This window comes from Rana temporaria, chromosome 3 (assembly GCF_905171775.1).
Source record: "Rana temporaria chromosome 3, aRanTem1.1, whole genome shotgun sequence".
NCBI classification, from domain to species: domain Eukaryota; kingdom Metazoa; phylum Chordata; class Amphibia; order Anura; family Ranidae; genus Rana; species Rana temporaria.
In genome coordinates, this window is record NC_053491.1 from 483,891,355 (window position 1) to 483,909,013 (window position 17,659).

Genomic DNA, 17,659 nt, shown 5'->3' on the forward strand with positions numbered 1-17,659 from the left:
GGTATGGCCTTGACAGGAAAGGGTGGGAAGATGTGGGTCATATTTAAATTAGGGGGTACACAAGTTTCGTCAGGCCTAGGGCCACACAAAACCTAAATACACCACTGCCCCTTAGTACAGTGTCCCCAAAAATGCAGCATTAGCAGGATAAGCCCCATTTGCTGCCAGCACTTGCGTTTAGCCCACCCCTCCCCCAACAAGTGCAGTGTCAGTAGATCACTATCACTTCTGATGCATTGCACACATCTGCAGTGTTGGAAAGACCAGGCCTGATCTCTGCTAGTAGTAGCAGGTGAATTTTATTTGTATGTCTTCAAGCAGTCCCTGGCAGCCAGGAGCTCTTTTTCCCATGAGTCGCACTAGGTACCTGTGAATTTTGTGCCCAAAATGTCTAAAAAAAGGTACACTAGTGAGGAGTGCTCAAAAAAACAATCGGCGAAGTCCTATGGTGATACCCAAAAAGATTGCTGCCAGAACATTCCCTGGGGCTTTTCACTGCATTTCTCAATAATTATGCGATACATAAAATACAATCACATAAATTACTATAAAATAATTATAATCAACAAAACATAAAGTCACATCTACAATCTCCTCTTAAGGGTCCATAAAAAGAGTCCATACAGCACATATTACAGGGAGAAAGTATGAAAGATTTTATGGCATGTGACACGGAAGGTGTGGTCTATATGGTAGAGTGTCCCTGCAATAAGCGATATGTGGGTCACACATGGAGACCATTACAGGTGTGAGTTAGGGGAGCATATTAATAACATTAACAAAGGATTGAAAACTCATTTGGTTTCTAAACATTTTAGAGACTGTCATAACAGGGACCCAAAGGGGGTCTCAAATTATGGGCAGTTGAGAAGGTGGAGGGGAGGACACTATGTGAGGCAATTAAGTAGCAGAGAGTCGTTGTGGATATATGAGGCCAAAGTGTTATCCAAAGGTGGGCTTAATGTCTACTGTGATCTCAATTTCTTTATTAATAATTCTTAGAATATCTTTACTATACCTTCTCCTCTGTCTCATCTACATTCTCTTGTTATAATGACCTTTGTTTGTAGTTTACTTTTCTGGGGGAGTGTTGTACTATTTAGATTATGTTTAAATGGTGGATTCAGTTTTTTATGCCATTTTAGGCATTTTATGTATATACACTCACCGGCAACTTTATTAGGTACACCCGTTCAATGGCTTACTAACACAAATTGCTAATCATCCAATCACATGGCAGCAACTGCATTTAGGCATTTAGATGTAGTGAAGACGACTTGCTGAAGTTCAAACTGAGCATCAGAAAGGGGTAAGAAAGGGGATTTAAGTGACTTTAAACGTGGCATGGTTGTTGGTGCCAGACAGTCTGGTCTGAGTATTTCTGGGATTTTCACCTACAAGCATCTCTTGGTTTACGGAGAATGATCCGAAAAAGAGAAAATATCCAGTGAGTGGCAGTTGTGTGGAGGAAAATGCCTTGTTTATGTCAGAGGAGAATAGGCAGGCTTGTTACAGATGATAGGAAAGCAACAGTAGCTCAAATAACCCATCGTTACACCCAAGGTATGCAGAATACCATCTCTGAACACACAACACATCCAACCTTGAAGCAGATGGGCTGCAGCAGCAAAAGACCACACCAGGTGCCACTCCTGTCAGTTAAGAAGAGGAAACTGAGTCTACAATTGGCACAAGATCACCAAAATTTGGCAATAGAAGATTGAAAAAACTTTGCCTGTTCTGATGAGTCTGGATTTCAGCTGCGAGATTCAGATGGTGGGGTCAGAATTTGGCGCATGGATCCATCCTGCCTTGTATCACCGGTTCAGGCTGGTGGTGGTGTAATGATGTGGGGGATATTTTCTTGGCACACTTTGGGCCCCTTAGTACCAACTGAGCATCGTTTAAACACCACAACCTACCTGAGTATTGTTGCTGACCATGTCCATCCCTTTATGACTACAGTGTCCCCATCTTCTGAGGGCTCCTTCCAGCAGGATAATGCACCAAATGTCACAAAGCTCCAATCATCTCACCACTGGACAATGAGGTCACTGTCCTCCAATCATCTCAACACTGGACAATGAGGTCACTGTACTCCAAGGGCCTCCACACTCCCCACATCTCATCCAATAGATACCCTTTGGGATGTGGTGGAATGGGAAGATTGGCATCATGGATGTGCAGTCGACAAATCTGCAGCAACTGAGTGATGTTATCATGTCACTATGGAGCAAAATCTCTGAGGAACGTTTCCAACACCTTGTTGTATCTATTCCACCAAGAATGAAGGCAAAAGGGGGTCCAACCCGGGACTAGGGAGGTGTACCTAATAAAGAGTCCGGTGAGTGTATATTTTATATGTGGGGCGATTTTATTTATTAATGAGTTCTCTGAGTATTTTATGTTGTACTGGTTGGATAAATCGTATTGTAATCTGTTTAATCAGAGATTTTTTGGGGAGGGGTGCTCCTCGGGTCCGTGTGTGCCTGTCCCCGACCAGGAATGATTGATTATTGGGCACTTCTGGGTGTTCTGTCAAAAGAGACAACTGGTCAAAATCTCCAATTATGTCCCTTCCGGTTTCTCTCCAGCAGTAATAAATACAGATTTTGACGACTTGCCTTTTTTCAATGAACACCGGCAGAGTATACACTACAGTAGACAATATAATGAGTGGGCATTGTTACTTCACCTGCTACTAACCAACAACATGGCCGCCTCCGAGGCGGCGACAACTTATTTTACTGCTTAGCCATTATTCATCAAAACAACCAAGTCCTCATATACTGTAGTGTATACTCTGCTGGTGTTCATTGAAAAGAGGAAAGTCATCGAAATCTGTAATTATTACTGCTGGAGAGAAACCGGAAGTGATGTGATTGGAGATTTTGACAAGTTGGCTCTTTTGACAGAACAGAACACCAAGTCTCGGGATTGTGTCATTTCCTGTTTGGGATGGAGGCGTGGTTTCCAGCTGCTTCACTTCCTGTGTTCCCCGGTGGTCGCTGTGGATTGCGTTTTCCAAGACTATTAGCTGGGAATGATTTATTATTGAGGAACGACACTTTCACCGGAAAGATTAAATCGGAGGATGTAAGGATGGACTTTGAGGTCTCATGTCCACTGGATGTGATAAAACCCGCCAATAGCTTTATCTGTAGAATAACGCCTTGAAAAATTTGTGAGTTTTTCTGCGTTTTGCAACAGTGTTTTTTTTACCATTTGCGCTTTTCAGCGTTTAAAAAAAACTCCCACAAAATCTTGAGGCTCAAAAACGCTCATAAACGCCAGATAGGCGCAATTTTGCCGTGCTTTTCAGAGTTAGAGCGTTCTTACAGGCAAAACTCTTCAAACGCACTTTTTTTTTCAGCCTGAAAACACTGCTGCCAAAAAACGCTGATAAAAGCCGATGTGTGCATGGACACATAGGACAACATGCTGGGGAGTTTACTGGCTGTAGAAAAAAAAAAACGCCTGATGCCCAAAACAGCCGCTGTAACAACGCCCCGTGTGTATAAGACCTGAAGGTATTATATGTTCTGACACCCGGGAGACTGCGTATGTCATGTGACTAGTCACTCCCCCGGGAAGACATGTGCAATTTGTTTCCTAACAAATATCCAAATTAATGTAAACTTATTTAACAAACTTTTCCGAATATTCTTAAATTAGAATATTCATAAATTCATAAGTTCGAAAATGTTGAAATTTATAAATTCATAAATTAGAATTTCGTAAATTCAAAAATTCAAAAATTCAGAAATTAGAAAATCCGATAACCCCAAACATTTTAAATCTGAAATAATAGCCAAGTAATAATTACTAACTATTCAATTATAGGTATTGGAATTTCCTTTCAAATTTTGCTGTTATGCCGCGTACACACGATCGGAAATTCCGACAAGAAAACCGTGGATTTTTTTCTGACGGAATGTTGGCTCAATCTTAAGTTGCATACACACGGTCACACAAAATTCCAACCGTCAAGAACGCGGTCACGTACAACACTACAACGAGCCGAGAAAAATTAAGTTCACTGATTCCGAGCATGCATCAAATTGATTCCGAGCATGCGTGTTTTTTTGCACTTCGGAATTGCATACAGACAATCGGAATTTTCGACAAGAACTTTTCCCGTCTGAAAAATTGAGAACCAGTTCTCAAATTTTTGCTGTCGGAAATTCTGACAGAAAAAGTCAGATGGAGCCTACACACGGTCGGAATTTTCGACCAAAAGCTCACATCGAACTTTTCTTGTCGGAAATTCCGACCGCGTGTACGCAGCATAAGTGAAAGTAACGAATACAAATTTATCCGAAGTTACGAATTATCCGTAATAACGAATGCCGCATCTAAACAGATAAAACATTATGAATTAATAATAATATAAATACAAACTTTTTATTATTTATTATTAATTTATTCCGTTTGTTTAGATATGGCATTCGTTATTTTGGATAATTCATAACTTTGCATAAATTCATATTTTTTTTTGTTGCATTGATACATATCCCCCAGGGCAGTACCCAGACCCCCATACCCCTTTTATGACCAATTACTTTCAATGGGGTTCTCGGTTCGGGTTAGAACTTTTCCCCTGTTTGGAAGTTCTGCTGCAAACCGAACAGGGGGATGTCCGGCCCATCTCTAATTATTATATTCTCCAATTTCCCACTCTGGAGGAGATCAATAATAATAATATTAAGGTCTGAACATCCATAAATTGCTGTGATAGGTACATTTGCTATAACAAGTGTTGATATGCATTAGATGTGTATTATATTTGACATGTACATGTCCATTGCCCTGCCTAAGGCCCATTGCAGTGATTTGTTGATAGTTGATTGGGTAGCCTTAATTTAGTCAATAATGGTTGTTGTTGTTTTTGTAGTTTTTATATATTTTTTGTCTTAGAATGTCTGAGATTGTTATCTGCTGTATTGTAACCAGAGATATGTGGGCCCGTGCATTGTGTTGTTGTTTTAACTCTTTTCCAATGAGGTGCTGACTGGTCCGACTGGTTCTCCTTTCCTGTTGATGTGGGGATGGTGCCTGGACTGGTTTTTACTCCTGCGGGTGTGCGGTCCCTTATGCAGGACACTGTGGACACCTTGCAGTCTATCTGCCGTCCACTAGGTGTCATTGGGTTGACATCATATGACGGCAATATCCTGTATTGCCCAGGGTGGCCAATGGAACGGACGTTGTTTGCTCTCCATGGCAACCCTTGAATGACACTGCGCATGTGCCATCTTTGGTGCATGCAGAGTACGGGATTGGGCCTGGTTCCAGGCAGGAGCCAGGGCTATATATAGGGGGATGGGCTCCCCTCAAATTGCCACAGACCCTCTGGCAGTGATATGTGATGTTTTGGACCTGTTGGCAAGATAGAAACTTTGTCATTTTGTTTTAAGGGACTTACCTGAATTCACTTCTATGTAGCTTACCATGCTTGTCCTGTTTTTCAATTATAGGTTTCCCTCAACTTACCCTTATCTCTCAGTCTGTGAAACTATCAGCACATAAATTATACCCTTACATGTTTTAATGGAATTACACTTATTTCCTCCATGGTTGGCTGAAACATTATATGCTTAGGATTATGACATCATTACAAGTTGTATATACATGTAACCTCGGGGCTGCTGTCATGATGTGCTGATTTAGGCTGATTTTTGAGGTGAGCTACGAAGTCCTTAACAACCAATGAGTCATCAGCTGTCAATGATTACTCTCTACTTATCTATATGGATTTGGTTTCGACCAGCTAGTACTTTTGGGGGATTCCTGTTTCTTTGATCACACATCGCCAGTGTACGATATTTTAGGATCCTTACATCTCCTTGGTGTGTATATGGAGTCCTCTGTACACTATGTACAACGTCTGGTTGGATACCCTTACAATGCTATAATATTAGGAAATACTTATATCAAACAGAGCTTATCAGCCCTCATCTTACCTGGCTCCCACACTGGCCGGGGAGATCGCCATATGTGGCGTTGCTTTCCTGGATAGGTCTGTGTGAATTTTCGGGTGAGTGTTGCCCCCTCCTGTTTTCATTGGCCATATGAGTTTCCTGCACAGTGCAAGGGGTGATGCATTGTATATAGTGAATTTATTATGTGTGTGTATCTTGTGTGGACATGTGTATGTGTGTTTTATCATACGTGTATACATGGGCACATACTGTATGTCTATACATGTTGTGTTGGTTTCCTATGATTTATGTATTGTGCTCTGCAGATTATCACTCCTTCTAAAACTCCTGAGGAAGTGGTTACCACACGAAACATGTCGGCAGGAAGGCTGGACTGACATCTGTTATAGGTTCCTTACGTTTGTGGGGAACTATATGAAGACATCCAGTCTTTAAAGGGGTTTAGTTCCCTTTACTTTTTTAATATTATTACATTTTGTCTCTGGTGTGTGATGTATTTATTAATGATTTTGTATAAACTTTTGTAATAAATATAATGATTTTACACTGTATTTAGTGTTGTGAGTTCAATGGTACCATGAAAGTCCTTAGTGCCTCAAAACATTTCTATTTCTAACCTTCAACTTACACCAGAAGTCACCCCCAGACTCTGGTCAGTAGAATAATACAGTAGCTGATCAAAGGTGAGTGCCCCACCCCCCAAATCACCACAACTAGCACCATTCCTATTTTCTATTGGCTGCAGTTAGTGTGCTCCCCCCTCTGCAGATCTCTGACATCTCTTCTGATCCTCCGTGGTCTTTCATCACCCCGTTTTCTCTGATCCCCCCCATGTCCTCTAGACCCCACCGTGTCCACAGATCCCCTCCCCCATGTGCTTCAAGGGACATGTATACGTGCAACTTCAGGGTGAGGAATGTGTCCTCAGCTTATGATTGGCTGTCTGTGGTGCCCCAACACACATGAGAATCGTTCACACTAGCAGTCGGGGGGTGGTATAACCCCCCCGGTCAAGCCCAAAACTGCTCCCCCTTCAGCTGCAGAGGCAGAAGCCCGGGGTGTACACATGTTGGGCCATGAAGCAAAGCAGGGACCCCTTTTATTGCATTCAGCAGATACCACCACCCACCAAACATGACCCATTCATAGATTTTATAGGATCCGGTTTCCATCACATGATTCTGATTGCAGATTCCACATTGGTTGTGCCCAGAGGAACTCTTCCCCCGGACTAAGCAGTAGATAGGAACACTTTGCAACCCCCCCATATCCATGTGCAATGCACACAGTTGCAGGAAGGTGGCGCTGCTTTAAGGAGTTGAAACAGGTGGTGAGGAGGTGAGATATTTCCTCCTCACCTGCCAAACACCTCTGAAAAGTGATCTGAGTGTGGACCGCTTTTGGAAGGAGTGTCAGTCCCCGCCCCCAGTGTGAATGAGCCCTAAAGCTGGCCACACATGGATGGAAATTCAGCCGGATCAGCGGGGATCGGCTCAATGTCAATCAGTGTGCGGCCGTCCCTGCTCAGCAGAAGCCAATCATCAGAGCGATTTCTATAAAAGGGGCGTGTTGTAACATTTTTCTCAATCCCGCCATTGGTCGGTGTAAGTCGCCTATTTACAGTTCTGTGTTCCTTCAATTCTCACTGGTTTACAAAAAAAAAAAACACAATTTACAATTTACAAATATTTGTTATTTATTATCTCAATACAGGTCCATGTTGTAGAATTAGAAGGAATTGTGTAAGTTGTGTTGTATTTGTATCCGCTAATAATGATTTTCCTGTATTTTCACCAAAAAAATATTATTGTGATAAACATTTGCACAATTATCATGTGACCTAAATCTAAAAAAAAAAAATCTAATAAATCAAAAACCTAAAAATCAGTATAAGTGATACAATATAAAATCAGTAGTTATAAAAGAGATCCCATAGGATTCTATTGGTGATCCATTCTATGGGGACACATTATATTAGGATCCATTATAAAAGTGATATAATATAGGATATAATAATGTAGAGACACTTATCAATCATACATGAGGACAGCGATATATGATGAGAAAGAATGACACAATCTTCACACTTATTATATTCTTATTTCTACTACATCTTGTAATCTTATATTATAGATAGATAGATTGGGTCTTAAAGGGCCAGTACACCTCCCTCTGTGCCTCCCATAAGTCATGTTACACCCTGCGCTCTGTCTCAGGTCCAGCACTCTATACAATGTCCCATCTCACTATACATAATGATCCTGTACTGGGAGGAGCCATAGGACATAATGCCCCGCCTCCTTTCTGTAAGTAATGCAGCAGCCGTACACCCCCTATAGAGTCTCCATGTACATCCACACTCAGAGCCGGAGAAGTGTACACTGTTATATTGCAGTCTAGAAATAACAGGAAGTACATCTCTCCAGTTAAACAGTTCAGGGTCACATCAATGCAGTTGCGGTTGATGCGTTTTTATACCCACGTATTTCATGTGTTTTTACATGCAGTTTTCATGCATTTTGCTTTTTTTTCCCTCTTTAAATTCTCTGTATATAGCTGGTTGCTAAGGAGCAGGCCGGGAAGCTGGCCGCCACGTCCTTAACAACCGAAGAGTCATCAGCTCTCAGCGGGGTTCCCCTTGAATGTAAAAAAAGACCCTGGGCATGATGGGTCCGTGATGTCACAAGGGGGACACGATTCATTTTTAATACAGGACTTGTCAAAGCCATCTCATGTTTTTTGTTAGACTACTCAGTTTTTTTGGGGGGTGAGTGGGTGAGGGGTACATTGTACCCCATACTCATTCACATGGGAGGGATCATGATATGGGGACCCCATTGTTAACCACTTCCGGATGTATATGTACGTCGGCAGAATGGCACGGACAGGCACATTGGCGTACCTGTACGTCCCTGCCTAGACGTGGGTCGGGGGTCCGATCGGGACCCCCCCCGCTACATGCGGCGGTCGGATTCCCTCGGGGAGCGATCCGGGACGAGGGCGCGGCTATTCGTTTTTAGCCGCCCCCTCGCGATCGCTCCCCGGAGCTGAAGAACGGGGAGAGACGTATGTAAACATGGCTTCCCCGTGCTTCACTGTGGCGGCTGCATCGATCGAGTGATCCCCTTTATAGGGAGACTCAATCGATGATGTCAGTCCTACAGCCACACCCCCCTACAGTTGTAAACACACACTAGGTGAACCCTAACTCCTACAGCGCCCCCTGTGGTTAACTCCCAAACTGCAATTGTCATTTTCACAATAAAGAATGCAATTTAAATGCATTTTTTGCTGTGAAAATGACAATGGTCCCAAAAATGTGTCAAAATTGTCCGAAGTGTCCGCCATAATGTCGCAGTCACAAAAAAAATCGCTGATCGCCGCCATTAGTAGTAAAAAAAAAAAACTATCCCCTATTTTGTAAACGCTATAAATTTTGCGCAAACCAATCGATAAACGCTTATTGCGATTTTTTTTACCAAAAATATGTAGAAGAATACGTATCGGCCTAAACTGAGGAAAAAAAAATATTATATGTTTTTGGGGGATATTTATTATAGCAAAAAGTAAAAAATATTGATTTTTTTTCAAAATTGTCGCTCAATTTTTTTTTTTAGCGCAAAAAATAAAAACCGCAGAGGGGATCAAATACCACCAAAAGAAAGCTCTATTTGTGGGGAAAAAAGGACGGCAATTTTGTTTGGAAGCCACGTCGCACGACCGCGCAATTGTCTGTTAAAGCGACGCAGTGCCGAATTGTAAAAACCCCTTGGGTCATTTAGCAGCATATTGGTCCGGTCCTTAAGTGGTTAAATGGAGTTTCCAGATTGAGGTAATCCCACCGTCCGCAGACCCCCACAACCACAGTCCAGAGTTGTGGAGAAGAGGCCCTTGTCCTCATCAACATGGGGACAAGGTGCCATTGGGGTGGGGGTCAGAGCCCTCCCTGCCCCAAAGTACCCCCCCATTTTGAGGGCATACGGCCTGATATGGTTCAGGAGGGGGGAGGCACACACTCGTCCCCTCTCTTTCCTGACCAACCACGCTGCATGCTCAGATAAGGGTCTGGTATGGATTTTGGGGGGACGCCATGCCTTTTTTTTTTGGTATGGTTTGGGGAGGGGGGCACGCCATTTTTTTGACTCCTTCGTTGCTAAGGACATGGCAGCTGGCTTCCTGACCCACTCCTTAGCAACCGACTGTATACAGGGAATTTAAAGCAAAAAAAAACACAAAACGCAAAACACGTAATAAAAAATGCAACACAAACGTTTTTGGTGTGACTGAAATGTATTACACGCAAAAGGTAATCTACTGCAGGAAAAAAAGTCCCTGACCCTTTTCTAAAAATGCAGCGCCGCAAAACACACAAATGTGAACTACATCTATAGGAAACCATGTTATATGGACTGTAGAGTTTCTGCAAAAAGCACCAAAAAGCACATAGGTGTGAGTGCAGGGAAAATCATTTCTTCATATCTTTCTGCTGAGATTGTTACATTTACTTGAATTAGACATGTGCAATTCGTTTAGTTTCTAATTCGTTTTTTAATGAATTTTGCGAAAATCGTTATTTCCAAATTTTCGTATTTACGAATTTTTTTATTTTCGGATTTCCGAAAATTTCGAATTTGCAAAAATTTAGAATTTACGAATTTTTGAAATTTGGAAATTTCGAATTATTTAATTTTCGAATTTTGCAATTTCTAAATTCAGAATTTTCGAATGAAATTTTTTTTGTATTTCCGAAATTTTTCATTTCTGAATTTTCGTATTTAAGAATTTTGGAAGTTCCGATTTTTGGAAATTTGGATTTCGAATTTTTGAAATTCTGAAATTCCGAATTCAAAAATTCAAAAATTCGAAAATTTGAAAACTCGAAATTGCAAAATTCGAAAATCTAACATTTTTTTATTTCCGAAATTCTTTTTTATTTTTTTTAATTTCCGAATTTTCGTATTTCCGAATTTTTTCATTTCCGAATTTTCTTATTTCCGAATTCCGGAAATTCGGATTTTTGGAAATTTGGATTTCGAAAATTCTAAAATTATAAAAATTTGGAAAATCAAAAAATTCGAAATTTCGAAAATTCGATTCGAAAATTAAAAAAATCTTAATTTAAGAATTTTCGAAATTTTTAATTTTCGAAATTTTTAATTTTCGAAATTTTTAATTTTCGAAATTTTTAATTTTCGAAATTTTTAATTTTCTAATTTTTCAAATTTTCAAATTTTCAAATTTTTGATTTTTTGAATTTTTTGAATTTTTGAATTTTCGAATTTTGCAATTTCGAAATTCCGAATTTTTGAATGAATTTTTTTTTGTATTTCCGAAATTTTTCATTTCTGAATTTTCGTATTTAAGAATTTTGGAAGTTCCGATTTTTGGAAATTTGGATTTCGAATTTTGAAATTCTGAAATTCCGAATTAAAAAATTCAAAAATAAAAAAATTCAAAAATTCGAAAAAATTCGAAATTGCAAAATTCGAAAATCTAACATTTTTTTAATTTCCGAAATTCTTTTTTTTTTTTTTAATTTCTGAATTTTCGTATTTACAAATTTTTTCATATCCGAATTTTCTTATTTCCGAATTCCGGAAATTCGGATTTTTGGAAATTTGGATTTCGAAAATTCGAAAATTATAAAAATTTGGAAAATCAAAAAATTCAAAAGTTCGAAAATTCGATTCGAAAATTAAAAAAATCTTAATTTAAGAATTTTCGAAATTTTTAATTTTCGAAATTTTTAATTTTCGAATTTTTTTAATTTTCGAATTTTTTGAATTTTCGAATTCTAAAAAATGTAATTTCCGAATTTTTGTATTTCCGAATTCCGGAAATTTGGATTTTTGGAAATTTGGATTTCGAAAATTCGGAAATTATAAAAATTTGGAATATCAAAAAAATCGAAATTTCGATAAATCTTCAAATTTTAGAATTTTTTAATTTTTGAATTTTCGAATTTTTGAAAATTCGGGATTTAAGAAATTCGCAAATAAAAAAAATCGAAATTTCAAAATTGTAAAATTCGAAAACCTAAAATTCAAAAATGGTAAATTTCCGAATTTTCAGAATTTCCGAATTTCCTTTTTCATTTTAGTTTCATTCGTTTTATTTCGGAACTCCGGAAATTCGGAATTCCGAATTCTCGAATTTCCGAAAAAAGCAAAAAAACAAATAAAACAAAAAAAAAACAAAAAAAAATTAGAATTTCCCAAATTTACGAAAAAAGAAAAAAAACGAATGAAACAAAAACGATTTTTTTTGTAGAATTTCCTGAATTTCCGAAAAAAACTAAAAAAACAAAAATAACAAATGAAAAAAAATAATTTTTTGGCAGTGCACATGTCTAGTTTGAATCCCTTTTTAGTATAGGTTGGAGGGTGGAAAGAGAGGACAGGTGACCACATTCTATCCAATCACAGTGACCGCATTATACCCTGCATAGAGTGACTGCATGTGGGGGAGGGGCAGAGAGTAGGGGGAGGGGCAGGAGGAGGGAGATTGATGATGTCACACACTGTGATAACTTTCTGTCTAACAATTACAATGAAAGTAATTGTCAATAGATAGATAGATATTAAATCAAGCTTTATCTATAGGCCACACCCCTTCTCACCGACAAATAAGAACGTGTCACTCACTATTACTCCAGTAACTGGAGAGATCTCCTACCCAATCACAGAGAGTGACAGAGGGAGAAATCTCACCTTTAATAAAAACCTGCAGGGCACTGACAGAAGTCCCGCCCACTGCTTTATGCTATTGGCTGAATGTTCAACCAATCTCACTGTCCCTGTGATGTCATTAGTTTCTGGGCAGATTTCTTACATCTTCCCATCCCCCCCACAGATTTTTATACAACCTTTATTTACAAATATCCCAGCATGGAGGGGCTCAGTGAAGGTGGTGGTGAAGGTGTGGAGGTGTCGGATCGGGTCACACAGATAATAAAAGGAGATCCGCCCGGCCTCATAATCCAGATATATCCTGACTCTGTTATTGGAGGGATTGGGGGGTAAGAGGATCTCTTTACTGTCATGTGTCACCCCATACTGATCATTATACCTGAACAATCCCCAGGACTTCTTATTATCTCCAATCCCTGACTGCCTTCCTCCCCTCTCTATACTGGGGTAACACATCCCGACTATCCATATATCTGATCCCCCGACATCCACTTCCCAGTAATGTCTCCCTGAGGAGAAACTCCGACTGCTCAACACCTGAGACCAACCCTGAAATCTCTCTGGTGTTTCTGGACGATTGTGTTTTCTATCTGACCAGGTTACAGTTTTCCTGTCATCTGATATATGGAGATAATTATCAGCTGTGTTTACATCCAGTAATATGTCTGCAGCTCCCTGTATATAGAAGTCTACATTTACCCCTCTTAATATATCAGATAATGTGTGTAATGTGTGTGATATCCCAGCCACATCCAGACCCCCTCCATCATGGAGGAGCTTCTCATGTCTCTCTCTGTCCTCATTATCTCCATCCTCAGTATCACACAAGTCACCTGTGTCTGATTCCTGTAAGACAGTCAGTGGATCCGTCATGTTACACAGCTCCTCAATGTGACGCAACTTCCTGGACAGCTCCTCCTTCTTTATTTCCAGATCCCGGATGAAGATGGAGATCCGCTCTGCCCTCCCGGAGATTTCCCTCAGGACTCTCTTCTCCAGATCTTCCAGACGTCTCCTGAGATCTCTAAACAGGACAGTGACTCTCTCGGTGTCACCAGCTGCTTCTTCTTCTACTTTCCTCCTGTGTTCCTGCAGACTCTGGACTCTTTCCTCTGTATCCTCTCTCTTTGTCAGAAGTTCCTGCAGAACTTTCCTCAGTGTCTCCTTCTTCTTCCCAGAAGCCTCATCCAGTGACTCCATCTCATGTCCTTTATGTCCTCCAATCATACAACAAGACACACAGATACAGGTCTCATCCTCAGTGCAGTAATACTCCAGGATCTTCTTATGGACGGAGCATTTCCTGCTCTCCATGGACAAGGTGGGGTCACATAAGATGTGTTCTGGGGACTTTTTGTGGACTCTCAGGTGTTTATCACATAGAGAAACCTCACAGTGTAGACAGGATCTAACAGCAGGTACAGGAGAGTCCACACAGTAAGTACAGAAGATCCCAGACTCCTCTTGATCTGGCTGAGCAGACAGGAAATTCTCCACTATATTACGTAGTGTTATGTTCCTCTGCAGTGCAGGACGATCCGGAAACTTCTCTCGGAATTCAGGACAGGAATATCCTCCAGACCCCTCCTGTGTATCCAGCACACGATCAATACAGACCCGGCAGAAGTTGTGACCACATCTCAGGTTTACAGGATCTGTATAAATGTTCAGACAGACGGAACATTCCAGCTCAGCTCTCAGATCACCAGACGCCATCGCTGACAGCAGAAGAGAGAAATGAAAGTAAAATTCTCTGACACCGGGGAAGAATGCAGTTGGGAGGGGTCACTTCCTCCTACACAGGGTGAGGCTGATCCAGATCAGTATTATTAGACACAGAGATCAGAGTACAGAAGAGGGAGGTTTTTTCACAGTAGTAAAGATAATCAAACCTCCCAACTTTGAGAGAAAGAGAGAAAGTTGGGTGTAGAGAAGAACACACTAAGGCCCCTTGCACACTAGACTTTAGTCCATGTGTGTCCAATTCTGGGATATTAGTGTTCCCAGGAGCCACAGGTACAGCATCTAGACCCGCAGCCTGTCGCAGTCTTTGAAAGGCTGACAAACACTGCAGCTGGATGGGGCTGAATAGAATTTTTTTTTTTTTTTTTCGTTTTCGTTTCATGAATTTTTTTGCTTTTTTTGGAATTTCGGGAAATTCTAAAAAAAAAAATCAGTTTTTGTTTCATTCGTTTTTTTTTTTTGAAATTCGGGAAATTAAAAAATTCAGAAATTCGAAAATTCAGAATTTCCGAATTTTTCAATTTCTGAAAAAGCAAAAAACAAATAAAAACGAAAAAAATATATTTTTTCAAATTTTCCGAAAAAAGAAAACGAATGAAACGAGAACAAAAAAAAAAGAATTTTCGGAAAGTCTAAAAATTCGCAAATTTCCCATTTTAGAATTTTAGATTTTTGATATTTTCGTTTTTTTTTTTAATTTTAGAAATTTCGAATTTTCGAATTCCAAATTTTTAACCACTTCAGCCCCGGACCATTTTGCTGGTCAATGACTGGGCCACTTTTTGCGATTCAGCACTGCGTCGCTTTAACTGACAATTGCGAGGTCATGCAATGTTGACAAACAAAATTGACGTCCTTTTTCTCCCACAAATAGAGCTTTTTTTTGTGGTATTTGATCACCTCTGCGGTTTTTATTTTTTGCGCTATAAACAAAAATAGAGCGGAATTTTGAAAAAAAATGAATATTTTTTACTGTTTGCTGTAATAAATATACCCAAAAATATATAAAAAACTTTTTTTTTCCTCAGTTTAGGGAAATACGTATTCTTCTACATATTTTTCATAAAAAATCGCAATAAGCGTTAATTGATTGGTTTGCGCAAAAGTTATAGCGTCTACAAAATAGGGGATAGTTTTATGGCATTTTTATTAATATTTTTTTTTTTTTACTAGTAATGGCGGCGATCAGCGATTTTTATCGTTACTGTGACGTTATGGCGGACACATCGGACACTTTTGACACATTTTTGGGACCATTATCATTTTTATAGCGATCAGTGCTATAAAAATGCATTGATTACTGTAAAAATGTCACTGGCAGGGAAGGGGTTAACACTAGGGGGGCGAGGAAGAGGTTAAGTATGTTCCCTAGGTGTGTTCTAACTGAAGGGGGGGTGGGACTGACTAGGGGAAATGACAGATCGCTGTCCATACATTGTATGAACAGACGATCAGTCATTTCTCCCCCTGACAGGACCGGGAGCTGTGTGTTTACACACACAGCCAGGGCCGCTGATAGGGCACTATGACCAGCCCTGTTGTACCGGGCCTGGATCAGCAAGGGGGCCCGGGAAGCGTAGTTAAATTCTGTCAGAATAAATTAAAATGTTTTTCTAAACCACCCATGCTCCTGCTTGCTTTTTAGGGTGTACTTACATAATCCTGGGCCCCATTAGGGCAATAGAGGGGCCCAGGAAGTGAAATCACTTTAGGGACTTTATTTCCATTTTCGGGGGGCGCAGGTAGATAAAGCCTGGCCGCATAATGCGCTGCACAGGTTCTAGTTCCGGCTGCCCTCTGCTTGTACCATCCCTGGCGGAGTGGTTTATGTGTACAGGGCTCCCTCGGTAAGTGCTGTCTGTGGGTGGGTTCACACTTGTCCGACAAACGGTCCTACATTGGGAGCCTCGTGTAGCATGACGTGTGAAAATCAATGTTTCCCTATGAGAGCCGTCTTAACTGGTCCTACACAAGTCGGTCCGACTTTGAAAATGCTCCCTGTACTACTTTTGGTCCTACATTGATCCTACTTCAGGCCCATTGAATATCATTGAAGTCGGACCAAAGTAGTATCCTGTTCATGAAAGTAGGATGGATGTAGGACCAATGTAGCAGAGCAAAGTAGGATGGAAGTAGTGTAGTAGTGTGAACCCAGCCTGAGAGGATGCAGGAAACTTATTCCAGCAGCGGTGCACAGCTACAGGCAAGGGGCGGCACACAGTCACACCAGCTACCATGGAAAGACGGTACAGCCCCCTGACTCCCCACTGGGTTCATGATTAGCGTCATTAGGATGATCACAGCACTTTAGATCCTCTATTGCTCTTCCACAGTGTCACATGGCTATTGGGTCTGAGTGTGTACAGACTGTCACACAATAGAGCCATAACAAAGTCAGCACCCAATAGCCATGTGGCACTGTGGCAGAGCAATAGAGGATCTAAAGTTCTGTGATCATCATAATGATGATAAGCATGAGATGCTACTTTACACTTGCTACTTGTTTGGATGGGGGGGGGGGGGGGGGCAGTAAAAACATGCAGCTGAGCTGCATTTTTTAACCACCCACCAACCACCCCTCCTTAAAGAAGCTTTCACCCAAACCTTGCAATTAGGTCTGCCTGACATTTTTTCATGTGGATCTGTATGAAAGCTCTATATAGGATGGAATCCAGATGTACATAGATTTGATAAAAAAAAATGCTGCTATCTCTCTGTATTGTGGGTTTGTGATGCTTTTCTTTGTGGACATTAACCACTTCCTTACTGGGCACTTAAACCCCCTTCCTGCCCAGAGGACTTTTTGCGATTCGGCACTGCGTCGCTTTAACTGACAATTGCGCGGTCGTGCGACGTGGCTCCCAAACAAAATTGACGTCCTTTTTTTCCCACAAATAGAGCTTTCTTTTGGTGGTATTTGATCACCTCTGCGGTTTTTACTTTTTGCGCTATAAACAAAAATAGAGCGACAATTTAAAAAAAAAAAAAAATTTTTTTTAATTGTTGCTGTAATAAATGGCTCAATTTAAAAAAAAAAAAACATTTTTTATCCTCAGTCTAGGCCGATACATATTCTACATATTTTTAGTAAAAAAAAAAAAAAAAATCGCAATAAGCGACTGGTTTGCGCAAAAGTTATAGCGCCTACGAAATAAGGGACAGAATTATTATTTTTTTATTATTTTTTTTTTACTAGTAATGGCGGTGATCTGCGATTTTTATTGCGACTGCGACATTATGGCGGACACATCGGACACTTTGACACATTTTTGGCGCCATTCACAT

General features: G+C 40.3%; 1 protein-coding gene across 1 annotated transcript; it reads right to left on the reverse strand.

Moving 5' to 3' along the window:
- Window positions 1-12,258: 12,258 nt before the first annotated feature.
- LOC120933706 (E3 ubiquitin-protein ligase TRIM41-like) lies at window positions 12,259-14,389 on the reverse strand. Its single transcript, XM_040347059.1, has one exon. The coding sequence runs from the start codon at window positions 14,345-14,347 to the stop codon at window positions 12,770-12,772; it is 1,578 nt and encodes a 525-aa protein (XP_040202993.1). The 5' UTR covers window positions 14,348-14,389; the 3' UTR covers window positions 12,259-12,769.
- Window positions 14,390-17,659: the final 3,270 nt, after the last annotated feature.